This window comes from Zootoca vivipara, chromosome 14, assembly GCF_965207765.1.
Source record: "Zootoca vivipara chromosome 14, rZooViv2.hap1.1, whole genome shotgun sequence".
NCBI classification, from domain to species: domain Eukaryota; kingdom Metazoa; phylum Chordata; class Lepidosauria; order Squamata; family Lacertidae; genus Zootoca; species Zootoca vivipara.
Window position 1 is genome coordinate 5,040,097 of NC_142597.1, and position 27,750 is coordinate 5,067,846.

Below are 27,750 nucleotides of genomic sequence, written 5' to 3' on the forward strand. Positions count from 1 at the left end.
TTTAGGGAGGGATTTTTAGTCGGGTGTGGGAATCTGTTAAATTTTAGTGTATTTGTAAATTTTATTGTTTTTGGTTTTATTGTTTTATTGTGTTTTTTGTGTTTTTCTTTTGTTCTGTTCTTTGCTGTTTTTACAGAGGTTTTATTTTGTTTTTAAGGGGAGGGGTCAGGGCTGCCCGGGAGGGGGTCCCAGCAAGCAAAATGGCTGGGGCAGATTCCACAGGGGGTGATGCACTGGGACAACCGATCTCAGTGGTCACGGGTAGGAGGAGGAGTTACGCTAAGACCAGACCATGTCGTTACCGAGGAGGCAGACTTAGTCGTTGTCTGAGGACTATCCCTGCCTCCGGGTCTGGTCCTGACCGGACGGATATTGGAATCAGCAAGGGATACCCACATGACCTGAAGGTGCTGCTGTGCAATGCCAGGTCGATGATGAATAAGACCACTGCCATTCACGACCTGATTGTGGATGGAGGATTTGACCTGGCATGTGTGACAGAGACCTGGTTGGATGAAGCCGATGGGCCCGTTCTTGGCGCTGCTTGTCCACCAGGTTTCTCTTATGCACAGCAACCCAGGCCATCTGGGCGGGGAGGGGGGGTTGCAGTGATTTTTAGGAAGTCATTAGTTTGCACCAGGCGTCCTATTGGTAAGACGGAGTTTTCTGAGTGCATGTTCTGGAAGTTGGGCAATAGGGGCAGTACAGGATTCCTTTTGGTGTACCGACCTCCCCGCTGCACCAAGGATTCCCTGCCCGAGCTGCTTCAGGTCGTGTCGGATGTGCTCCTGGAGACACCTAGCTTGGTTGTCTTAGGGGATTTTAACATCCATGCCGACACGACCTTACAAGGAGCCGCTCGGGACTTCGTGGAAAGCATGGCCACCATGGGGCTGTCCCTGAATAAGTCTGGCCCAACTCATAGCCGCGGACATGCCTTGGACTTGGTGTTCACCTCTATGGATGTTGGTGATCTGACATTAAGTAAAAGCGAAACAAAAGAAGTGCCATGGTCAGATCACTTTCTGGTGCAACTGGACTTCTCCGCAACCCTTCCCCTCTGCAGGGAGGTGGGACCGATTCGGATGGTCCGCCCCCGCTACTTAATGGATCCAATTGGCTTCCAGAGAGTGGTAGGGGATGTTTTATCCCATGTCGATGGCCTTTCAGCTGATTCCCTGGTGGCCCGCTGGAATGCGGAGTTAACCAGCGCTATTGACTGTCTGGCTCCGAAGCGCCCTCTCAGATTGCATGGAGCCCGGACAGCCCCGTGGTTTTCCCCGGCGCTGAGGGCGATGAAACAGTCGTTGAGACGGCTAGAGCGCCGGTGGCGGAAAACTCATTTTGAATCAGACCGGACACGGGCTAGAGCTCAACTTCGAGCCTACCAAGTGGCAATGGCGACAGCGAAGAGGACCTTCTTCACCGTCTCCATCGCATCTGCAGAAAACAGCAGCAGGAGACTCTTCCAGGTGGATCGCAATTTAGCGGAACCACCTGCTCCATCCGGGCCCAGTACGGGCCACATGATCTCCTGCAATGATTTTGCAAAGTTTTTTGCAGATAAAGTCGCTCAGATTCGGGAAGAGGTAGACTCCACCGTGGGAGCAGGGCCGGGGCGGGGGAGTGCTAGAGTCCTGTCTAGTCAAGTTTTGTGGGATCAATTTCAATCTGTTACCTCCGAGGATGTGGACAGGCTGCTTCGACGAGTGAAACCAACCACCTGTCTCCTTGATCCTTGCCCATCCTGGCTTATAAAAGCTAGCCAGGAAGGGCTGGGCGATGGGCTTCGCGGGTTGGTAAATGCTTCTCTCCATGAAGGAGCCTTCCCAGACCCGCTGAAAGAGGCGGTTATTAAACCGCTTCTTAAAAAACCATCTTTAGATCCGGCCAATATGGCCAACTATCGCCCAGTCTCAAATCTTCCATTCTTGGGCAAGGTGATTGAGCGAGTGGTTGCTGAACAACTTCAGGCACGCCTGGAAGAAGCGGACCATTTGGATCCCTTCCAGTCAGGATTCAGGCCTCATCATGGGACTGAAACTGCCTTGGTCGCACTGGTCGATGATCTCCGGCGGGCTAGGGACAAAGGTAACAGCTGTTTCCTTGTTCTGCTGGATCTCTCAGCGGCTTTTGACACCATCGACCATAACATCCTTCTGGATCGTCTAGAGGGTTTGGGAGCTGGGGGCACCGTCATGCAGTGGTTCCGCTCCTTCCTCTTGGGCCGTGTTCAGAAAGTGGTGGTGGGGGATGAGTGTTCAGACCCCTGGGCTCTCACTTGTGGGGTGCCTCAGGGTTCTGTCCTCTCCCCCATGCTTTTTAACATCTATATGCAGCCGCTGGGAGAGATCATCAGGGGGTTTGGGCTGGGTGTCCATCAGTATGCTGATGATACCCAGCTCTACCTCTCTTTTAAATCAGAACCAGTGAAGGCGGTGAAGGTCCTGTGTGAGTGCTTGGAGGCGGTTGGAGGATGGATGGCGGCTAACAGATTGAGATTGAATCCTGACAAGACAGAAGTACTGTTTGTGGGGGACAGGAGGCGGGCGGGTGTGGAGGACTCCCTGGTCCTGAATGGGGTAACTGTGCCCCTGAAAGACCAGGTGCGCAGCCTGGGAGTCATCTTAGACTCACAGCTGTCCATGGAGGCACAGGTCAACTCTGTGTCCAAGACAGCTGTTTATCAGCTCCATCTGGTACGCAGGCTGAGTCCCTACCTGCCCACTGACTGTCTCTCCAGAGTGGTGCATGCTCTAGTTATCTCTCGCTTGGACTACTGCAATGCGCTCTACGTGGGGCTACCTTTGAAGGTGACCCGGAAACTACAACTAATCCAGAATGCAGCAGCTAGACTGGTGACTGGGAGCGGCCGCCGAGACCACATAACACCGGTCCTGAAAGACCTACATTGGCTCCCAGTACGTTTCCGAGCACAATTCAAAGTGTTGGTGTTGACCTTTAAAGCCCTAAACGGCCTCGGTCCGGTATACCTGAAGGAGCGTCTCCACCCCCATCGTTCTGCCCGGACACTGAGGTCCAGCTCCGAGGGCCTTCTGGCGGTTCCCTCACTACGAGAAGCCAAGTTACAGGGAACCAGGCAGAGGGCCTTCTCGGTAGTGGCACCCACCCTGTGGAATGCCCTCCCACTAGAGGTCAAAGAGAACAACAATTACCAGACCTTTAGAAGGCATCTCAAGGCAGCCCTGTTTAGGGAAGCTTTTAATGTTTGATGGATTTCTGTATTTTAATGTTTGATGGATCTCTGTATTTTAGAATTTCTGTTTTGTTGGAAGCCGCCCAGAGTGGCTGGGGGAACCCGGCCAGATGGGCGGGGTATAAATAATAAATTATTATTATTATTATTATTATTACTGAAGTCTTCTTCAGTTCCCAGCATACATTTTAACTAAATTTTGATTTAAACAGTTTAATTCTTTTTAGTATGGAGTCTTCCGTACACTGCTTAGAGATGACTGTAATTAAACAAAAATTGTTGACATAAATAAATAATAAAAATGAATAGCTGGTGCATGGACATAAGGCAGCCTGGATGGCATCAGTAGAGATATAAAGTTGGAGGTGTTCCACAGATGGCTACTACTTTCCAATAAAAGAGGTGATGCTGAGATTTTTCATTTTTTCCACTCACTTCACTTGTTCTCTTCGATGCCTGATGTTTCTGCATCCTGCCAACCTAGCAGTTCGAAAGCAAGTCAATGTGCAAGTAGATAAATAGGTACCACTACAGCGGGAAGGTAAACAGTGTTTCCGTGTGCTGCTCTGGTTCGCCAGAAGCAGCTTAGTCATGCTGGCCACATGACCTGGAAGCTGTTCGCTGGCTCCCTCGGCCAATAATGCAAGATGAATGCCGCAAACCCAGAGTCAGTCACGACTGGACCTAACGGTCAGGGGTCCCTTTACCTTTACCTTCACTTGTCCTCTTCTATGCCTGATGTTTCTGCATCTATGTGAGGGCTCCATTGATTCTTCCAAATTAGGTTGTTATTTTTTTGGGGGGGTGTGTGTCTGTTATTAGTGTAGTGCAGTGTTTCTCAACCAGTGTGCCTCCAGATGTTTTGGGACTACAACTCCCATCATTCCTGACCACTGGTCTTGCTAGCTAGGGATGATGGGAGTTGTAGTCCCAAAACATCTGGAGGCACACTGGTTGAGAAACACTGGTGTAGTGCCTCTGTAAGCTACTTCCTCAATCCTGTCTATAGATAGGATTTTTCATGATGTACAGATCTCAAAATCAGAGATTCCTGTGGAATGCATTGAATGCTAGTTCTAGTCTGTGCACAGATTAGGTCCATTAATTTCAATGGTTCTACTCTGAGTAGAAGTTAGTTCTCTATGACCTCGTCCGAAACTTTCCCCTTCAAAAGCAGGGGTGGAGGAGGCCAACCCAAGACATTTTGCTTCCTCAGATCCTAAAAGCCACTTCACATGTTACAAATTGTGTGGGGTAATCAGCATGTAGATTGTAACATATAATGATCCTACATGTGTGAAAGTCATGCTGTGTGCTTATGCTGGGAAGTCATGGTCAGCTGCAGCTCCTAGTGATATAGCACTGATTTATGTTCTGGTCCATAAAAACATAAGAATGAATGAGATCAAATGTCCTTTGAGTTCAGCAATCTGGTTCCCACAATGGCCAACATGAATCTGGCATGCAGGCCATTTTGACAAGTGGGCAGGGCAGTGTCTGTGAAATCTGCTGTTCCCACCAGTGCCTCCACCCACCCCAAATCTTCCCTGTCCAAGTCAACTCCAGTCCTGTCCAGGTAAATTGCAATTATGTTTAAGACTGGAGGGCAACTCTTCATTCCACTAGACCACATGGTCCATTACTGTTGAACTGGTTCTTTGCAATAAGCAAATTAATGTGGATATGAGGATCATCACTGGCTATCTTGCTGTTTTGTGGCTATTATTATTTAGTTAGATGTAATAAATGATACCATTATCTTGCTGGGTGTGTTCAGCATAATAAAAGCGAATGCACCGTGATTGCTGATCCATGAGAGTAGTTTCATTTGTCTAACATAACTGAGAGTTGCAGGTGTATGAGAGAGAGAGAGAGAGAGAGAGCAGTTGCCCTAATGAAGAAAACAGGAATTCAGGAATTAAGTAAACATTTCATATACTGTATACTGTACTTTTTGTCATGAACTTTCACAAACAATCATCATGGGAAAACACTAATGTTTTTATTCCCCTGAAAAACACAGTTACCCTCATTGGGTGCACAGAAGTTTGGGTTTCACCTTAAAATACAGGTACATATATAAATAGTATATTGTAAAAAGCCAATAAGTGATCAATAGATTTTTATAGGCATATTATCAACATATGGGACTCCAGTGGAGATGATTACAATGACAGAAGCAGAAGGGGGTTTAGAAAGTCTTAGGGACTCTACCAATTCATTAGAACAGCTCTCACCAGCAATCACCACATGAATAGGGGAGGCATGGATCAGCTTATTCACGGCATTCCTCATGAATTTCCGGAGATGGTTGCCCTGAATCATGGATCCGTTTACATTTAAAGCACATATGAATCTCTTGTGCAGCCATGCTTCCCCATTCATTTCAATGGAGGGCCCCATTGTTTGCATGTGCAGAACCTGTCCCTCTAGCCACTTTTTCTTTTTCTTTAAAAAAAAGGGAGGGAGGGAGGGAGGGAGGGGAGCATTGTACAAACCCATGGAGATCAGTGGCCTGCCAGGGAGCCAAATGTATATTCAAATCCAAATTCCTGATTTTTTTGCTGCATTGTTTCTTACAATGTACATGTTACATCAAATAACTGAAATTTGATTGAAATGTGTCAGCATTCAGATATGAACATTGACAATTCTGGACAAATTTCCCCAAACTTAAGAATGTTGGTGACTATCGACTGGCATCCAAGATAGAATTTGGGCAAAATCCCTCATACATGAGTTTCAACATTCTCCGAAACACACACAGAATTTTGCCTTTGCTACACAAAAAAGCAACAATAGGAGAAATCTTTTTCTGTTCCCTCTTGCTCAAATTGCAACCTGACAGTTCTGCACAAAAACCTGATAAAAAGCCCATACATGCCACAGAGTTACTGGTTAGGATGTATGAAACTAGACAGCTTACGTCAGTACCTGAAACCTTAATTGAATCAAAAGGTGAAAAAGGTGTATAATATTCATACATTAACTACTGTCCTATATTTACCGTGTTTCTCATATTATAAGACATGTCTTATATTTATTTTTTCCTCAAAAAAACGCACTAAGGCTTATTTTCAAGGGATGTGTTATTTTTTTCCTCCTCCTCCTGCCGCGGCCGGCATTGCTGCTGCGCCTATCACTATGTCTTATTTTCGGGGTATGGCTTATATTCCTTGAATGCTTAAAAATCCTGCTATGGCTTATTTTATGGGTATGTCTTAAAATATGAGAAACAGGGTATATATATGTATATATACCATTATGCGTATAAAAGGTTGTGGATGAGTCCTTCGTGAAGAATTTAAGGAATTCTTATACATTGGTTCAATCAGAAGCAGGAGAGAAGTGAAGACAGATTGTACTATAAAGATGTACGCTTGTAGCTGCTTGCTTTTTTTTGCATTATTTTTGTTCATCGTACAACAGGAGACAGAAAAAGTTCCCCTCCCCACCAAAGTCTTCAATTTCTACCTCTACATACAATAACTTACAAGTTTATTTATTTAAATAATTGTAAAACATCTTACATTTTCCATTTTAAAAGAGATTAAACTATAAGCAAATACACACATACACCCACATTCCACCATTCATATCAGTTTTATAGGAAAGACTTCCATGCTGGTACCCTGTTTTGTGGTTATTATTTTCTGCACAAACTAAATTGGTATCTGAAAGGCTCCATAGAAAATAGAAACTTCAACATTTTTATTTTTATTTTCCTACAAAGTAAAACAAAAGAGTATCCAAAATATCAAGCTTGAATGGTTGGCCAATTTGTTCCTCCGTTTAATATTTTACAAACATTAGGAAGGCTTTGTGTCCATAAGAAAAAAAGAATTCTTGTACTCCGGACTCAATCCCATAAACAGTGTGCATTTGGATCATGGCCAATTCCTCATTTTAATGTTCTTGTGAGAGGGGGTGGGTTGATGCCAGCATATATGAAACCCGGAACAGATGAGAGCAGCCTCCTGGTGTGTCGGATTCACTATTATTTTGTTTTAAAAGTGCCCTTGCGTTCTGCACATTGCTTCCCCCAGCAATAGAACTTGTAGTACCCCCCCTTTTAGTGCTCCATAACAATAAGTAGTTTTGTGCTGTAAAAAAGGAGGGGAAATGTCGAAGGGGACTCCAGCAACTCCTCCTCTTCTTTTACATTGGAGGAACGACAAGACCTGTCATAGCTGAAAATGAAAATGGACAGCATTAACATTGCAACCGCTTGTCAAAAAAGAAATATAGCAAAATAGAAATTTAGCAGACAAAGATGGTTCAATTATTAGTTATTCATTAACATCGGCATTTCCAATGCTTGTTAAAATAGAAATATATAGAAATGTGGCAGGTGCCCCTTCCAGCCTGGACACTCCGTATGTTTGTTTGTACTGCTAAAATAAATAAATATTCGTCCCTATTTCCTCTATCCATGGTCAGTAAGAAGCAATGAAATAGGCAGGATTTGAAACCATAATAAGTACTTTGCCCTTCCAAACTGGACAGATGTTACCCTTCCAACTCTACAATTCTATAATTTGTTAACTCACTTTTACAGAGAATTGTGGTGGTATCATTGACAAATAATTGCACTACAGTGTTGCCTTTCCACAGATCCGCCTTCTAGTAACCCTGATTTATGAGGATTATTTTTATTTATTTAATTTTGCAACAAAAAGAAAAGAAAACCACAAGGGGTTGTGAGTGAACAGATGACGAGAAAAGGGCAAGTGGAGTACAGTGGTACCTCAGGTTACAAATACTTCGGTTGCGGACTCCGCTAACCTGGAAGTAGTACCTCGGGTTAAGAACTTTGCCCCAGGAAGAGAACAGAAATCACATGTTGGGGCGCAGCGGCAGCAGGGGACCCCATTAACTAAAGTGGTACCTCAGGTTAAGAACGGTTTCAGGTTAAGAACAGACCTCCGGAATGAATTAAGTTCGTAACTAGCAGTACCACTGTGCCAACTTGTCCTAGACTAGAAGCAATTGCTTTTCAGAATGCTGAATGTGGCAGTCACAATTCTGCACATGGATTTCTACTATCTAACTCCTGAACCTGGTCAAAGAAATACTTTTGTAGACATTGAAGTTTTTGGAACATTTTGTAGATTTGCTTAGAGAGTAGAGCCAAAATAAAATAAAAAAATTGAAAGTGTACAAAATGTGTGCAATAATAGCTGTATCATATCACCTTTAATTCTCTGGGGTGGGGTGGGGTGGGGTAGGGTGACCTCAGCTGCCATCCAGCCATGACTAGTGCCCATTGGAGTTGATAGGGTAGGCAACAGGGAGACCAACAGGAGTTGGAGCCAAAGTCAATGACAGCCAGAACCAACTAATTCTTCTAGTTTTGTCCCCAGCCTCTTCTCTGCTGAGCTCTATGAGGGCAACACTTGAGAATAAGGAAGAGGAAAACAACAGACAAATGCCAGCCTGGCAAGTGGAGCCTGGCTGGGGGCAGACTGGGGCTGGAGAGGCAGTGCCCCATTTACTCCAATGGGCCAGCTTCCATCTCTTTTCAACTTTAATCTTACCCTTTCTTGGTTAGGTAACAGCAAACTCTCAGTGAGGAGAGAACTTTTTGGGGGGGGGTTGCCATAAAGGCAGAAACTACTGTGGAGCCAAGTGGATGCTTTCCCCAATGTTGAGATGATGTGGCATAAGCTTCCTCTGGTTTTATTGCTGCTTTCAGTGATAAAATCCAAGGGTATTAATTGCTTTCTAAAATGACCAATCCTCTATTTGACCTATTTCTGTGAGATGACTTAATGGCAGCTTGTAGCCTACCTTTTGTTCTCACCTTCCTCCCCTTTGGGGCTGTGCTGTCAAAAGCCTATTTCCCAGTCTGCACTACTTTTTATTGAATGTTTGTGAGCTTCGGATTAAGGTCTTACACTGCTCGCAAAGCTGTAATTATTTTTGCCTGTATTACTATATATTGAATCGATGTAACTTTTCAATAAAGGTGGTTCATGGCAGGACATACCATGATGAGGGGGGAATATAGGAACCATTGTGATTATTCCACAGGGATTGCTCTCTCTCTCTCTCTCTCTCTCTCTCTCTCTCTCTCTCTCTCTCTCTCTCTCTCTCTCTTATTGGAGAGAAATGGGAAGAATTAGAGACATGCTGCATTGTATTAACCTCAAAAGACTGCCGTGATCAGATGAGACGCTTGATTAAGCTTGTCAAAAATCACCCAGATGCTAGGGTGACATGCACACCTTAGGTATGTGTTATTAATAATACTAATAAACATAAGGAACTTTTGTTGCTTTCCTACTTGCAAAGAAAAAACAAACAAAATACAAGCAAGGTCATCTTTCTCATGCAGCGACATTAAGCAGGTTGCTTTAGACAGAGGACAGGAACATATACCTTGTAGCAGGACAGATTATGGGGGACTTGAGGTTCAAGGGGACCTCTAGCAAAAAGCACCTGCTGGGCCCCTGACATCTGCTGCCTCCCCCCCAATCTGACACCCCTGCACTTGTATTGGATTCACTGGCTGTGGTGCAAAGAAGCAACTATGCTGCATTCCACTGGATTTCCAAAAATTCAATAGGAACCTAGCTATATAGAAAGCTGACTTATATCAAGTTGAGCCACCAACCCATGTATCTACGCTGAGGGCCCATCAAGACTTGCACTAGAAAGTGGTTTTCTGCCTGTCCTGCGCTTTCAAGGCACAGGTCTGAGTGATCTTACCTTTGTGCCACCACTTTTCCCCAATCTCCCCACCCTTTAGTGATAGTTTGGAGCAATCCAGGAAAAAACACCGCAATTGACATTTGCTCCAATTCAGCAGTAAAGATTGAATTACCTCTGAGGAAAGTGGAGGGAGAAGGGCCAGTCTGGATGAGCCTTGGCTGGCAGAGGCTCTCCAGGTTTTCAGGCAGGGGACAGTCTCCTACCTTGGAAATGCCAAGATGCTCTTCTGCTGAGCTATGGCCACTGAAGGGCATTGCAGGGAACCATGGGTAATTTGCACCCACCTGGAATGCAGGGCAAAAACTGAGCCAAGTGGAGTGGGCAGGTGGGTGGACTTGGCCTGTATGCAACAGCACTCATGTACTGCCTGAGAATGATGCATAGAGACAACTGAAAGGTTCACCTACAATTTAAAGCAAATTCTGGATATCTGCATGTAACCATTATGGAATGGCCTAGCAAGGGATGGAAGGACCCATTAGAATCTGGTTCATCCCATGAGCCAGGACCAAGTCCATCCCATTTCTGTGTGGGGTTTAAAGGGAAACCCTTTTAAAATCTGCACAGGAATATGAAGTTGTATGAAGTGCTGCTGCTGTCTGGATAATAGGCATTTTTCTTGCCTCTACATAAAGCTCCCAACCAGGGATCCTTGCTGCCATACATGATTTGAGTACAATAGAGCAGTTTTATTACATGGGGCAGCCTTGTGGTCCCCCCCCCCTGTACAATTCCCTCTGAGACTGACAGAATGTTGTTAAGTCCCATCATTCCCAGGGGGACTTGCTCTATTGTATTCAACGTGTGTGATGGCAAGGAGCCTTGTATGGTACCCACTCCAGGTTGTGTCTGGATGGCCTGTGTTGGGCTTCTAAAAATGCAAATGGGGAGAACCTGTTGCCCACTCCTACACTTACCCTTTGCCCTGCTCTTTTCAGGCACAGCTCCACGCCTAAAAGCTCTGAGTCCAAGCAAAGGTTTGTTGGTTTGTTCTGCCCTGGTGCTTTCCTCACGAAAACCCGCTTTCTAGCGCTCAACTGGAGCAAACACCAATCTGTGGGTTCTGTGGATTGCCTTTTGCGTCAATTGATATTTAAAGAGCAGGTTTTTGTGGGGAAAGTGCCAGGGCAAAACATGGAGCTCTAAAGCATGGACTGTGCCTGTAAAGAGCTGGGCAAAAGGTAAGTAATTCTTCGGCTCCTGATAAAGGGATCTGTTGATTCTGAAGTGGGCTCATAATATAATCCAATCCTGGTCATGATCCAACCAGATCAAATCAGGGGAGCCCACTTGGGTATTTGTGTTCTGCAGATTGCTCTCTCATCCCTGCCTTGATTGAGTTCAGTGAAAACTATAGGTTCAAATACCTACATTCACAGATATTCTATTCAACCCATCAAAAGCAGTCTGAAGCTTGAGAGCATATGTTATACACATTTTGCTGATAACCTCTTGAAGGAAGGTGCTTTTTCCTCCCTTGTTTATTCTGGCTTTGGGAAACATGCATTCTTGCTTCTGTGTTACAGGGAATGCCTGTGCATGGTGAATGTAAATGTTCACATGTGAATGCTGACAATCACAGGTGAATTTGTGAATGCCTCCAAACTAATATTTCCCACCTTCTCTGACATACACTAATGAATGGTGAACAGTCAAATTTAGATCACTTTCTGCGTTCACTGCTGCATATGTGGGTTTCCAGACATTCACAAAATTTGTTGAGGATTGTCAACTTCACGCAACATTTCAAACATTTAGGATCACACACACATATAGCAAACCACTGCTGTAATCAATCACATTTCACAAGAGCTCATAATCTCAGTAATGATAAGAGGCGAGATCTGGGCTGAGAACCTCAGAAAAAAACAGGCATCGTTATTTAAGGAGGAAAATGCTGTGGCATGTAACTATTCCTCTCCCCCATTAGCTTCTTCTGAGATGGCCTCTGAGGGTTATTTCAGTAACTTGTTGGAAAAAGCAGCCTCAGGTTTGTAACAAGATACACAATTGCTTGGACATGTGCTGCCCAAGGTCTAGAGGCTCTCAAATTTCTCTCATTACTAACACCATCACGTCTTGAATGTTTGTTTCCTCCTTGTGAAGGCCTCCCCTTTTGTTTGAGATCACTGGAAGCTATAGTTTCAAATGCATAGATATACTATGCTATCATAAGCAGTCTAAAACTGAGAGTAATTAGGTATAATATTATCTTAACACCTCCTATCTAAATCAGCCAGGTATAGTGCAGAGAAAGTGAGGTGCAATTGGGTTTCATTTCATTCATTTGTTTTGGATCTCATTTTCTACCCCACAGTGCCCAGAATGATGCTTTGTCAGGAGCACTGTGGAAGATGCAAAATTGTGCCCAGACAACAACAGCAGCAGCATCAACCCTTACATAAGCCACTGCTCATGAGAAGTCCAATCCTTGATAAACTGTTTGAAAATTTCTCTTCCTCCTGGATAAATTATGTGAGGTTTGCCTCCTAAATTTAACTGCCTGTGAATAGGAGGGTGAATTTCATGGCACTGTTTCAACACAGCTCTAGTGTCTTACTCCTAATTGTTCAACAACAGCAATAGCCAAGGATGTGACCCTATATGCATGCTGACTCAGAAATAAGTCCTGTCTTAATTGCAACTCAATTCCCACTGCACATAGGATTGCAACCAAAAATACCCCCCTTTCAAAATGAGAGTGCTCTGGCCCCACAAAAACGTGTGGGGAAAATAAGGAAAGGACTGTTCTATAATATGACTGTGAATTTAGCTCTGTTACCAAAACCAAATTGCTGCACTAAGCATGTACTCAGACACAGGCTCCTTAATTCTATGTCCATCTCTCTGAGCCATTATTTTTGCACCTGGTTCTGCTTGGCTTTGCTTGAGGTTCTAATAAAAAATAAAGGAGATCCCACAAGCTTGAACTCTCTCTCTCTCTCTCTCTGTGTGTGTGTGTGTGTGTGTGTGAGAGAGAGAGAGAGAGAGAGAGAGAGAGAGATGGAAGGAGGGAGAGAGGGAGGGAGACTCTTAAACTAGAAAACTGAAATTGAATAGAGCCTGACATGGGAGTTCTCCAGACTATACCTTGAGACTCCACCAATTTCACAAGGAATCAAGTCTCAAGGCAAAGTCAGGGGGGGGAAAGCTTCTTGACAGTTTCAGCTCCCCTGGACTTACTGCAGAGGTGAAACTGACAAAAGGCTTCTCCAGATTGTGCCTCAAGGCTTTTCATCAGTTTCCACCTCCTGCTGGGTATTCTACAGGGCAGAGAAACTCAGGTCCAAAATAATTTTATTTGGAGGTGTGGAGCATGAACTCTCCAAATGTGATTTCCCTGCTTCTGCTTCTGCTGCCACTGCCAAGTGTCCTTTCCTCTTTTGGTTACTAGGCAGTGGTGGCAGCAAGGCAGTAAAACCAGTTACCTCCCACTAGGGATAGACAAATCTGCTTCTTTCTCTTTCTCTTGGTTTCTCATTTTTTTCTTTTAAAAAGTTTGCACATAAATCAATATCCATCTCCAAGCACATTTCCCCTAATATCTGCATCCTTGCCTAAGATGTAAACCTGTTTTTTTTACAAGCAATTTCCACTAATAGGTTGTAGCATCATATGCTGTTTTTGTGGACACTTTTTGGTTAGAGAACTGCAGTACCAAATTCAGAGAAGTGTAAATTTTGAATGACAGCTGTATCATCCCCTTATCATTTCAAAAAGTGTGATCTGGGCAAGTTCCCATTAAAATGCAAACTAAATGAATTTCTCGTTTGTCATGACTTCCCATGTACCACTGCTGCAACCAAGATATGAAGTGACAGTTACACAGTAAACACACAACTTACACTCACTTAACTTATATGATTGCAACCTTACGTGGGTGATGGGGAAAATAAATGAATAACAGGAGAGTGGGGAACACCTACCATTCCCTGCTCTCCATTTATTAAGGTGCTCAAGGGTCTGAAAACCAAGCCTTATGAGGAACGGTTGAGGAGTTGGGTATGTTTAGTCTGGAAAAGAAGAGACCTCCCACTAGAGATAGGATAGCCACCTTCAAATATCTAAAGGGCTGTCACATGAAAGAGGGAGCATGCTGGTTTTTTCCTGTTCTAGAGGGTAGGACTTGAGGCGATGGATTTAAGTTACTAGCGATTCCAACTAAACACCAGGAAAAACTTTCTGATGGTATCTTACTGTTAGACAGTGGGACATTCTCCCTTGGGAGATGCAGAACTCTCCTTCATAGGAGGTTTTAAGGCAGAGGTTGGATGGCCATGTATCATGGATGCTTTAGTTGAGATTCTTGCATTACAGGGGGTTGGACTAGATGACCCTCGGGGCCCTTCAAATGCTACAATTCTATGATTCACTACACACCTGTGTACCCAATAGGTTTTTCTCGCTTACAGGTTCTAGAAAGTTGCAGGAGGGCCATGTGAATTTCCCAGGGCCCCTGGGCCTCTTTTCCAAAGCAAGAAGTGAGGTGCCACACTTTCCAGGCAGTGGAAAAGAGGCGTGAGGGCTCTGGGTTGCTGCAGAAGCCCTCGTGCCACCTTCTCAGAGCCTGTGGCCTAAAGAGGTGCAGTTCATTCTACAGTGTCATAATTTAATTTCTGCCTCATTCCTCTGCATATGCAGATAATGCTTTGTAGTGTGACTCTTAGCATACAGAAATGGGGCCTGCAACAAAATAGAATCATAGAATCATAGAGTTGGAAGAGACCACAAGGGCCATCCAGTCCAACCCCCTGCCAAGCAGGAAACATCATCAAAGCATTCCTGACAGATGGCTGTCAAGCCTCCGCTTAAAGACCTCCAAAGAAGGAGACTCCGCCACACTCCTTGGTAGCAAATTCCACTGTGGAACTGCTCTTACTGTCAGGAAGTTCTTCCTAATGTTTACGTGGAATCTTCTTTCTTGTAGCTTGAATCCATTGTTCCATGTCCGCTTCTCTGGAGCAGCAGAAAACAACTTCTCTCCCTCTTCTATATGACATCCTTTTATATATTTGAACCCTTTAACCTTCTCTTCTCCAGGCTAAACATACCCAGCTCCCTAAGCCGTTCCTCATAAGGCATCGTTTCCAGGCCTTTGACCATTTTGGTTGCCCTTCTCTGGACATGTTCCAGCTTGTCAGTATTCTTCTTGAACTGTGGTGCCCAGAACTGGACACAGTACTCCAGCGTTTCCTTAAGTTTTCTGAAGTCGGCTTTTTTAAAGTCTAGAATTTGAGTCTTAGTATGCTTGGTTGCTCCTTTCCGCTGTATAATAAACTTCAGAAGAGCATGATCACTCCCACCTAATGATCCTGCCACTTCTACCCCGCTAACCAGGTCATCACTATTGGTTAGGATCAGATCTAAAATGGCTGATCCTCTTGTTGCTTCTCCAACTTTCTGGACAATGAAGTTGTCTGCAAGGCCAGTGAAGAATCTATTCGACCTTATGCTCTTGGCTGAGTTTGACATCCAACAAATATCAGGATAGTTGAAATCCTCCATTACTACGATCTCACTTCCTTTTGAATGCTTGGTCATCTGTTCCAGGAAGGCTTCATCTGTGTCCTCAGTTTGGCTTGGGGATCTATAGTAAATCTTTTGGGAGGGCATTCCACAGGGCAGGCGCCACCACCGAGAAGGCCCTCTACCTAGTTCCCTGCAATTTGGCTTCTCGCAACGAGGGAACCGCCAGAAGGCCCTCGGTGCTGGACCTCAGTGTCCAGGCAGAATGATGGAGGTGGAGATGCTCCTTCAGGTATACTGGACCGAGGCCATTTAGGGCTTTAAAGGTCAGCACCAACACTTTGAATTGTGCTCGGAAACGTACTGGGAGCCAATATAGATCTTTCAAGACCGGTGTTATGTGGTCTCGGTGGCCACTCCCAGTCACCAGTCTAGCTGCCGCATTCTGCTGCAGTCAGTTTAAAGCCCTCCTGATGAGGTTTTTGAGTTTCATGGCAACAACATTCCTCCCAACGCTTGTGAGGTGCAGCCCATCACTTGCCAGAAGTGCATCTTCAAGAAACTGCAGACCGTGATCTAAGAATCCAAACCGTTCCTTCTTGCACCATTTGCGAACCCAGTTGTTCACTTCCCCTATTTTTCCCTCTCTCCCTGTGCCACGTCATTCAACTGGGAGGACAAATGAGATGACAATTTGTGCATTTAATTGCTTCAACTTCCTGCCCAGAGCCTCATAATCACTTTTGATCTTCTGAAGGCTATGGCTTGCAGTGTCATTGGTTCCCACATGGACCAAAAGGAAGGGGTATTTGTCAGTGGGTTTTATGATTCCTTGCAGCCGTTCTGTTACATCTTGGATCTTGGCCCCAGGGAGACAGCACACCTCTCGAGACGTCTTATCAGGCCCACAGATCACTGCTTCTGTACCCCTCAGTAGGGAATCCCCTATCACCACTATAAGCCTCCTCATAGGCTTGGTCGGGATTCTTCCATGTGCTGTCCCTTCCAAGGTCACCTGCATATTCCCAGAGGACTGACTTTGCTGCGCTCGTCTTCATATTTCTGATAATAATAATAATAATAATAATAATAATAATATTTATACCCCGTCCATCTGGCCGGGTTCCCCCAGCCACTCTGGGCGGCTTCCAACAAAATACTAAAATACAGAAATCCATCAAACATTAGAAGCTTCCCTAAACAGGGCTGCCTTGAGATGCCTTCTAAAGGTCTGGTAATTGTTGTTCTCTTTGACCTCTGATGGGAGGGCATGATCAACTGTGATGAGGGAGAGATCTTCAAATGGAGTCTGTTCTTCGTCTTCCATGTTAAGGGAGAGCACTTCAAATTGATTGTGTAGTTCTAAGCACTCAGAGTGATCCCTAGGCTTTCTACTTCTATGAGTCACGTTCCTCCATACATCTGGCTCCTGTGTTGGGGAACTGACCTCCTCCTCAGGGATGTCCCCTGTCTCCTCCTTGGTGCAGACAGTGTGCTCTGCTGCATCCAAGAAAAGCTCCAGCTCTTTAATTCTCTGGAGCGTAGATACACGGGCCTGAAATTGTCTTCTAGTAGGGCAACCAACTTGCAATTGCTGCAGGTGTAGCTGCCTACATCCTTTGGCAAGAATACAAACATTGCGCAGGAATTGCAGGTGACTGCAGTTGTTCCCTTACCCTCCATCTTGAAAAGCTTGAAGTCAGGGGAAAAGAAGAAGAAGAAGAAGAAGAAGAAGAAGAAGAAGAAGAAGAAGAAGAAGAAGAAGAAGAAGAAGAAGCAGCCACCTAGGTCTCCCCCAATAAACGTTGAAGACTAATTCCCCTAAATCTAAAAGATGGGTCAAACCAGCGTCGTGTGCTGCTGATCTCCAGGCACTGACTAGCTCCACCCACAGCTAGTCACCTGACTCCACAGAAGCCCCGCCCCCTCAGACCTTGTGCTCAGGGAGAGCACACTTCCAAGGTCACCTGCAAGGTCACCGGCCAGAAACAAACACACACACAAGCCTGGACAGTCACACAAATCCAAGAGGCAGAAGCCCTAGAAAACAAGCACAAGCACACAAGCAAATGAAACAGATAAGCACACAAACTTTATCACACACACCACCAAAAAGACAAATCCACTAAACCTACAGAGTGTCCCCCAAGCTCAGCTCACCTTGTGCTCCCTCCTCAGTTGCTGAACTCCAGGCACTGACTAGCTCCACCCACAGCTAGTCACGTGACGCACCTGACTCCACGGAAGCCTCGCCCCCTAAGACCATGTGCTCAGGGACACCACACTTGCAAGGTCACCGGCCAGAAATACACACACACAAGCCTGGACAGTCACACAAATCCAAGAGGCAGGAGCCCTTGTGCTCCCTCCTCAGTCGCTGAACACCTGCAGTGCGGAGTATTCATGTTCCAGTCATTAATCCATACCTTCATCCATGACTCTCCATTTTCTCCCTTCTCCTAGCTACTTTTCCATTCCGCACACACAAGCCAGTTAGCATTCTGTGGCAAGTGAGCATGCTCAGTCCTCACTGGGCTATTTGGGTTGATTTCCCCGCTCTGAGGAGTCTCCCCACGAAAGACTGTTGTGTACTTGTGTGAACCTTGGGTTCCCATGCAAGCCTGCTGATCCCTCACTGGTGCCATTTTGGCTACATGACCAATGACATGCACACCTAAACATTAGAGACAGAGGAAATAATTTCTCCATTCAGATATTCCGATCTAGGCAAAGGCATAGGTGGCCAACAGTTCCTTTGTACTGCTCCAGCAGTTTCCAATTTGCTGCCTTGCATCTGTGATGAGATGATTAGACACCAGGGTACTCATCACTTCACGTTGCGTCACGTCACATTACATCTCTGCCACGCTGTTTTTAAGCAGCCTTGACGTCCGACACAAAATAAATGCCGGGCTTTTCCTGATCAGGACACCTGCTATCAATTTGGGGGAGCAGCCAAGAAATGGGGGTGTTGTCAGGCCTGCTGCTTTCCCCCTGCCTACCATGTCTGGCTACATAAGAGGAATGTCTAGCAGATGGCACACAGGGAGCGGAAAGCAGGAACACATGGCACAAGGCGGGTTATCTAAGGGTATCCACGTGTCTTTCCTAACACCACTGTGGAAGCCAAGAATCATGTGGGTTTCCTCCCTTGTGTAACCTTAATGAGAACCATAGAGCAACTTAGAATAGCAACCAATTGCTTGAAACATTGCGAGCTTTCAAACGTGTTCTTTATCAGAAATTGGTGATAAGGGCACACCAGTGAAATAGAGAGCATATCTTATCCCCATGGATAAGAAAAGAAGAACCTTCTTGGCCCATCCAGTCCAGCTCTACCACTGAGCCCTTTCTTACATTGCCTCTAAACATGGAGGCTTTATATAGCTCAGTGGCGGAGCTTCATGCTCCGGCACCGGGGGCGGAGAACAGGCAGGGCGGGGCTGGTGCACTCGTCCTGGGGACATGGCACGCTGCCTGTGGGGGCGTGGCACCCAGCATGGGTGGGGGGCCAGCCGCGATGGCACCCCACCGGGATCGCGCTGCCAGGGGCGGTGCGCTCCCCCCCCGCACTCCTCTTTCTCCGCCAGTGATATAGCTATCATGGCCATTAATAAGATAATCATCCATGTGTTTGTTTGGTTCCCAGGACCCCACCATTTCATTTAACATGCTTGCCCTGGTAGAGTGCTCAGTCTCCCTCTGGTGAGCAAGATGCACCTCAGAACTGGAACTTCAGGGTGGAAGGCTCTCTGCCCTCTCCTCAGCCCCAAGGTTTTGGTTTATTGTGGTTCTGCACTGATTGGTTGTTTATAGAACTCAAAAACCAAGGAGATGAATCAAACATCTGCACCCCATTCCAAGTCTGAGCTGGAGGAAGGGCAGAATCCCCACCCACTTCTTAGCTCCATGAAGCTGATTGTCCCTGACCTGACACTGTTTCTAAGGTGGAAAGTAAGGTCAAGGAAATGATTGTATGCTTTGAGAAATGAATGTAGTCCTGGTGCTCACAAATATACTGGATTCCCATCCAGGCCAGCAAATAACCGTGGACACCTACAACTGGCTTATGAGCTCATCTAAGCTGGTGGGCAAACAAGAGGACTACATTATTTTAATGTATTTCGGTATTTGTTGGAAGCTGCCCAGAGTGGTGTAGGAAACTCAGCCAGATGGGCGGGGTATAAATAAAATAAATAAATAATAATACATTCATTTCCCAAAGCATACAATCATTTCACTGACCTTACATTGCACTTAAAAACACAGTGTCAGGTCAGGGACAATCAGCTCATAATGGATTTGGAGTTAGGGGAGAGATTACCAAGGATGCTGAAAATGAAAATAAAGGGTTTGCAAGGAGCTTCAAAAGGACCTCTCCAAAATGGGTGAATGGGCAAATGAGGTTCAGTTTGATTGGGGCAACCACCCCACCCTTAACAAACATATACATTAATGGGGTCTGAACTGGTGGTGACTGACCAGGAAAGAGTTCTTGGAGTTGTGGTGGATAGCTAGATGAAAATGTCGACCCACTGTGCGGCAGCTGTGAAAAAGGCAAATTCCATGTTAGGGATCATTAGGAAAGGGATTCAAAATAAAACTGCCAATATCATAATGCTGTAATATACCCCACATAGAACATAGTGTACTGTTCTGGTTGATGCACATGGTAAAGGGCAATGCAAGTGATCTGAGGGATGGAGCAACTCCCTTTTGGGGCTTTCTAGTTTAGACAGAAAGGTTGGGGGGGGGGGTTGGAAGAGACTAAATAGAGGCATATAAAATTATGTATGCCAGGGAGAAAATGGACTGAGAGAAGTTTTTCCTCCTGTCTCATAATATTGGAACCAGGGTAATCTAATGAAACTGATGGTAGATTCTGGACAGACAAAAGGGAGGACAGTATATGGGACATAGTTAAGCTATTGAATTTTTACCACAAGATGCAGTGATGGCCACCAACTTGGATGACTTAAAAGGGGATTTACACAAATTTTGGGAGGATAAGGCAATGGCTACTACCCACTGCTGGCTAGGTACCATTTACAGTTGCTGAGAATTACAAGTGCAGACAATGCCTGGTTGAACTCAGGCCCTGCTTGTGGGCTTCCCATAGGCATCTGGTTGGCCACTGTGAGAACAGGATAATGGACTAGTAGGACTTTGCTCTAATCCAGCGGAACTCTTCTAATGCTCCTGCCCAGGTAGATGGTCACACTTCAAACCACCTGTAAGGAACACTTCACACATGACATTTCCTTTACATGAAAATGGGGATCTGGTTTAGGATGGGGTGGGGGACATTTTTAGACTATGTGATAATTTGGCAGACTGATTGGTTCCACATGGGGAGAATGGAACCCTGATAAAGTGGGATACCTGACTGCGGGGAGACTTCTAAATGCATTCACTTGAACAAGTTTACAATAACCCTGCAGACCTTATTGCTCCATGTAGGAGGTCAAAGGTGGATGGATCAAGGATTTGGGGGGCAGTGGTGGCGACTGTGTCCTCTACACAATTTCAAAAACCTCTTCAGGTGTTGAACTAGCTATGGAACTAGTTAGCTAGAGATATGTATAAGTATGTATAAGGTATGTATTATACATGTTTATATGGAAGTGCATATTCACTCACAAAAAGCAAGGGATGGAGATTTTATGGGGCATTTATACAAGTTACCTTTAAAGAGATTGTGTTGTGTGTTTCCACTTTGGGACATAAATACTTCTTATTGAACCCCCCTGGTGGTTCAAGAAGAGATTTCACATATACTTTGGAGCCCTGCCTGTGCTCTTTTGGGATAGGGGATCACTGCTGAGACCAGGAAGGCCCTGGAACCACTCAGTTTCCCTATATTAAAATCATTTTGCTCTATGGAGAGCTGAAATTTATTCAAGCCCTATGTCTTTGGGTGTTTGGCTTTGGCTGTAAAACATAACTTACATGGCTAGAACTGTCCATTCTCATTCACCTCCCTTTTCAAATTGATCAGTCTCACTGAGGTTCACAGAGGGATGATTTCTTTGGTGAGGTTCCTAAGCAACGTTAGAAGATAGAGAAGCTCTGCAAGAGCTGAACTGATACTATGGCTGGAATCCCAGGGTGATGTTGTCAAACGCTTGCCAAGGCCTATGCTCTAGCAGGGAATCCCACAAATGGCTCCAAGAGCCCCTGCCTCCTGAGTTAGGCCAGTGGCCAGCCTAGCTGGCTGGCGACAGCACGTGGAAGAAGAACTATTTGGAAGAACTATTGCCTCAAGGTTCTTGTGCAGTTGAGCACATTGCAAAAAGAAACCATTGAGATTGTACATCCCATTGATGGAAGAAAGACTGGTGGATATAAACATATGAAATAAGAAAAATAAACAAATGGGAATTCAGGAGGAATGGAATGCCAAAGAGAGGGAACACATAGAACAATAATCATAGAAAGTTGCCTTTTACTGATTCAGACACTTGGTCTATCTAGCTCAGCAGGCACATGAGCTTGCCCCTGCAATTGAGGGGGCCGGTGCCACATGACGTGATCACGTCATGCGTACACGCTGCATGACAAGCTCATGTCACTCATGTGTGCGATACATCAGTACGTTGCAGTTGTTCACACACAGCATGTGCATGTCACTCTGGAATATTGAGGGGGCCAGGCCTCCTCCTTGAAATGTTTTGAAGGGTCCTCAGCCCCTTGCCTTCCCCCCAAGATGGTGCCTCTGTAGCTCAGTATTGTCTACACAGCAGCTCTGCAGGGTTTCAGGCAGCTGACATTCCCAGCTCCACCTGGAGATGCTGGGGATCACATCTGGGACCTTTGCATGTAGAGGAGGAGCTCCTCAATGGAGCTACAACCCTTCCCCGTCAGGCCTGCTCCACTAGCCTGATCCCTCTGCCCACTTGTCTCTCAGGGCTCGTCCACACTTCTACTTGTCCCATGCCTAGAAAACAAGAGTCCAAGCACTTTCCCATGTGTCCCACTCTTTCCAGGCATGGGTCCAAGCAGATTTGCCTTTGCCCCACCACCCAATTGCCACTTGTTCCGATTTAATGCTAAACCATGGGTTTTCCTGGAGGAAAGCTGTGGGTCAAATGGAGGTATGCATGGCCCCCAAGTGAACCTTTGCTTTGCTTTCTTGGGGCAGTGTGGGAAATTAAATTGGTTGCTACTGCTAAGAGTAGAGTGTCCAGGGCAGGTGACAGGACCAGTCAGCTGCCCAAGGGTGCCAGGATGCGAATATAATTTGCTGGAAAAGAGGGATGGAACAGAGTTATTGCATCCAAGTCTCCTTCCGTTCCTACCCTCTCAGGTGCTAAGATCAGCAGAGACACCCTTCTTGGTAGTTCCTCCATCTTCAGAAGCTCAGGGGGTGGGGTGGCTCGGAAGAGAGGATTCTCATTGGCCGTGCATCTGGCCCCTTCATTATACAGCTTTCAGCAATTGCTGAAGATGCACCTCTTTGCCCTGGCTTTAGACACTTAAGAGGTCTATATTTTTTGGACCTACCTTACTTCTGTAATTTTAAGTTGTAATGTAAAACTGTTTTTAATATTGCATCATAATGTTGTGTTTTAATGTTATAACCCACTCTGGGACCTTAGGGTGAGTGGTGAATAATAATAATAATAATAATAATAATAATAATAATAATAATAATAATAATAATAGCAGGCATCTGGTTGACCACTGGTTTAATCTAGTGGCGCTTTCAGAATGATTTCCCCCCTTTTCCATTTGCAAATTACCTAGCAATATGGGTGAGCCAGTAGGTCTTGCGTGGAAACTTATTAGCCTGCTATTAAGGAGATTCACACACACACTAAAAATAAAATAAAAGCCACCTCAGGACAACTGGGAGAGTGGAGAAAAACTCTTCAGCTGTCTGTGGGAGGGCTTTAACTTTTTATAACACAGTCTCTGCAGGTGCTGGCAATACAGCTCTTCTTGGTAGTCACCAGCTGGCAGCCACCCTTCCATCCCCAGAATGAAGCATCGCTTCACAGGGGTGAGGATGGCAGTCCCTGTCCTCTGAAAGGAGCTCCAACAGTTCCCATCAAAAACCGAAAATACAACAGGGACCAAAGGCCCATTGTTGCAGCCACCATAAATGTTGGGCCTCCTCACTCCACCAAAGAGTCTTTAAAAGGGGATTTACACAAATTTTGGGAGGATAAGGCAATGGCTACTACCCACTGCTGGCTAGGTACTATTTACAGTTGCTGAGAATCACAAGTGCAGACAATGCCTGGTTCCCCCAACACACACACTCACAAATCTCTCTGTGGGTGTATCTTCCATCCTGCAAATTCACTACTCTGTTTGCAGGTGTCAGTTTTCGGTGGGGACGTATTTCCCAAACATACTTTTCTCCATACTCTTTTGGGTAGGGTGCGGGGACAACAGCACAACATTCAGAGAAGTGTGCATTCTGAAAGATAACTGTTGTTCTCAGGCATCCCTAGACCCACTGATTTAAGCTCATGGACCACAGTTTGGGAACACATGTCCAAGATGAAGGCGGGCTCCAGTAGGCTCACTCCAAAAATACAGCCCAGCCTACTACACTTCGCTTTAACTTTAAGGTTCCTGAAACATTTCGGCCTGCTGATATCATGAACTGGGTGGCACCCAGCTTACATTCAGCCCAGATTCACAAACATTACTTGTACATCATGTTGTAAGTGCAACAGCAGAGATCATTCAGAGTGTAACTTAAGGTGTTCTCTTAATGTTAAAGCAAGCCAACCAAGAGGCTGCTGCTGGCGATGTAGCTTAGCAACCAGTTACGGTGTCATGATCTTTGCTGAGGTTGGCTGTCTTCTGATTGGCTGTGCAGTTCTGAGGGAGTTTCCCCTTATATGTGTTAGTTGTATATCCCCCCACTGTGAACAAGACCTGACTAAAGAAAAGTCAAAACCTTTCTCTCCAGGTTGTACATTGTTTTTGTTTGTTTCTCTCCGTTGATGCTTTATCAGGATTCCTATTGTGTCTGGACTCCATCTGTGTTGTTTAAGTGATATTGCTAATGCATCGAGATCCTCCAAGCTTTCAACTTCTTTGTTGTTTCTGTATTTGCCTTTGAAACAAAACATTCTGCAGGCATGGAGGCTCCAGGGGGTAGGGAGTGGAAAATAGAGTTTTACGTACCTCTGAACCCATTTCCATTGCCAGTGGAGCAAGCCGGGGAAGGAGACCCCTGGGGTCGGATGACGGGAGCAAAGGCACTCTTTTGTTTGACAGCAGGAAAAACAGAGGAGGAGAATGGGAGGATGGAGGAAGTGCTTGAGGAACCGACTGTTGGACTTGAAGACATCACTGAAGAGGAGGGGAAGGGAGAAACAGAAATTTCATTAGAATAAATAGGAATTTTGGGGATTAGAAAATCCACCTCCCTCTTTCCCTCCCACTTCACACCAATTTACAATCCAAAGAGCATCTTTAAGGGGTGACTGATGAGAACCCTAGGCTCAGTGGTTTAGACCACAGCGCCACCCGCGTCCCCCTACCTTTACCTACTGTATCTTGATTTCAGTAAGATTTTGACAAAGTCCCCCATGGTATTATTGTGAGGAAGCTGGTAAAATGTGGATTGAACAAGGTAACTTGGGGTCCCTTCCAACTGTAGAATTCCATTATTCCATTATTTTAGCAGGCACCTAAAGCAATACACTAGGGACCCAGGTGGCGCTGTGGGTTAAACCACAGAGCTCTAGGGCTTGCCAATCAGAAAGTCGGCGGTTTGAATCCCTGCGACGGGGTGAGCTCCTGTTGCTCGGTCCCAGCTCCTGCCAACCTAGCAGTTTGAAAGCACGTCAAAGTGCAAGTAGATAAATAGGAACCGCTACAGCGGGAAGGTAAACAGCGTTTCCATGTGCTGCTCTGGTTTGCCAGAAGCAGCTTTGTCATGCTGGCCACATGACCAGGAAGCTGTACGCCGGCTCCCTCGGCCAATAACACGAGATGAGCACTGCAACCCCAGAGTCAGTCACGACTGGACCTAATGGTCAGGGGTCCCTTTACCTTTAAAGCAATACAGAGAAGGCACCTGCCAAATATTAATAGGTGTGGTCCAAACCACAGAGCCTAGGGCTTGGCGATTAGAAGGTTGGCGGTTCGAATCCCCATGATGGGGTGAGCTCCCATTGCTCAATCCCTGCTCCTGCCAACCTAGCAGTTCAAAAGCACGTCAAAGTGCAAGTGGATAAATAGGTACTGCTCTGGTGGGAAGGTAAACGGTGTTTCCGTGCGCTGCTCTGGTTCACCAGAAGTGGCTTAGACATGCTGGCCACATGACTCGGAAGCTGTACGCCTGCTCCCTCGGCCAGTAAAGCGAGATGAGCGCCGCAACCCCAGAGTCATCCGTGACTGGACCTAACGGTCAGGGATCCCTTTACCTTTACCTCCAGAGATTAGGTGTTGCCACACTAGAAGACTGGTTGGAATGAATATTATGTGGCACTTGTAAAGTGGCCAGTTCCACATATCAAAGTGGTTCAGAGGCCACATCTGGAGCAAGGCAATCTTTCAAATGAACTGACATAGACATGATTTCTCCCTCTCTCATAACACTCATGGACATCTAGTGACATTGAAACTCACTGAAGACTCAGGATGGACAAAAGAAAGCATATATTTTTCATGCAGCGCACAGATAAACTAAGGATAAACACAGGAGGCTGCGATGGCCACCAGATTGAATTGCTTTAAAACAGGGTTAGGCAAATTCATGGTTGTTGTTGTTGTTGTTGTTGTTGAAGCAAACTTTAGACAATGGGCGAGAGATGGTTGAACCTGGAAGGAACTAAGCCTTGCAATCCATTTTGGGATCCAATTGGCAAAAACACTCATTTTGTTCCTCAAATCCACAGCATGCCCACACAATCACAGCTGGATTTTACTCTGCACATTTTCTTCTCAGAGCCTGAACATTTCCTTTTTTTAATTTTTTTAAAGGGTCTGTCAGCATCTCATTGTAAACCCTTATTGTCAGGGGTTTATAACTCAGCTGTAAAAATTTCGCTCTTTTTCCCTGGAGCTAAAACTTGGCACACATAACTCAGTCAGGAAGTAGAGTTTGTAAGGGTTTTCTTTTTTACAAAAAAAGAAAAAAATCTACCAAACATCTGTTTGGCCATTTTTAAACTCTCTGTGCAAAAATCAATAGACATTTCAAATTTCTTTTTTGAAGCGTGACTTTTTTAAAAAGGCAACTTATTATTATTAATATTATTTTCCTTAAAAAATACTTCAATATATTTTCATCCTATAATGTGGGCTGGGTTTATTTTTCAAAAACAATTCAGTATTGTCGGTGGATAATGAATGGCTATCTTAAATGAAATGACATTGACAAGGACTTGGAACAATCACCTTTAATCTCAGTTCCACTACAGCCACTCATAAGTGGACAGATGGAATAGTAAAGCAAACAAGAGGCACCAGCAACAAACTATTTCAGTGCATACTTGCTTTTTAACAAGTCATCTCCTGTTCAGGGTTCCAGTCAGCCTCCGTAACACTCAACATTCCATGGTTGATGAACATCCTCAGTCTTTACTGAGGCTGTGGAGGTTTTTTTTGGGAGGGGGGGGTTCTCCCTCAGTTCATTTATTATTATTATTATTATTATTATTATTATTATTATTATTTTACCTCTGCAGTATAATGATAGTTCCCTGTTGTTACTTAGTGGCTTGTTTGGTCTCTAATCCTGCCAGGACTCACCACCTGAGTTTCTTATTAAAAGGAGTGAAGACCAGGCTTGTGTTAATCTGTCAATTTCAGCTTCTCTCTGTTTCTCATTTTTCCAATCTCAAGTTCAGTTCTCCACATTTCCACATCAGTTTGCATGGTTTTTTAAAAGCCCTCATGAAAATTCAGCAGCATTTTATTTTATTTTGCCCAATAACACACATTTTTGCAGTGCAACTTTCCCTGTTTTAATGCATTTTTGTATGTCACTTTCACGTGCACTTTTATGCATAATTTACCCCAGTACATGCATCTTGCACCTTACATGGCTTGAAAACTGCATTTCAAAGTTCGGAAGAATGCAAATTTTGAAGGATGGCTGTGTTTTGGCCCAATCTTGTTCCAGCAAGTGCAAATTAAGTAGTCTTGCCTTTAAATGTGAACTGAATCAAATTTCTCCCCCATCTCTCATGATGGCTGCTACTTCAGCTTTTAGTGCTAGTGGATGTGGCTAATGGTATAGAGTATAGACTATAGACTAAAACCAAACTGTACTGTCCAGCTGCTTATTCAGCAGCAGCAGGCAGCACGGTGTGGAGCCAGCACTCAGTTGACCTCCAGTCAGTTGCTTCTCTGCTGCTTACTAGAAGCAGGGCCGTCTTAAG

General features: G+C 45.1%; 1 protein-coding gene across 2 annotated transcripts in view; it reads right to left on the minus strand.

The window, feature by feature from the left end:
* Positions 1–5,204: 5,204 nt before the first annotated feature.
* Positions 5,205–27,750, minus strand: part of EBF2 (EBF transcription factor 2) — a 251,443-nt gene continuing 228,897 nt past the window's right edge. The window contains exons 15-17 of one of the 2 annotated variants that reach the window (XM_088657747.1): positions 24,542–24,709; positions 19,880–19,943; positions 5,205–7,407 (exon numbers count right to left, since the gene is read on the minus strand). In XM_088657747.1, the coding sequence (XP_088513873.1) occupies positions 19,912–19,943; positions 24,542–24,709 (200 nt within the window). In that variant the 3' untranslated portion in view covers positions 5,205–7,407; positions 19,880–19,911. The remainder of the gene's footprint in view (positions 7,408–19,879; positions 19,944–24,541; positions 24,710–27,750) is intronic. The other variant, XM_035138787.3, reaches the window with a different exon arrangement.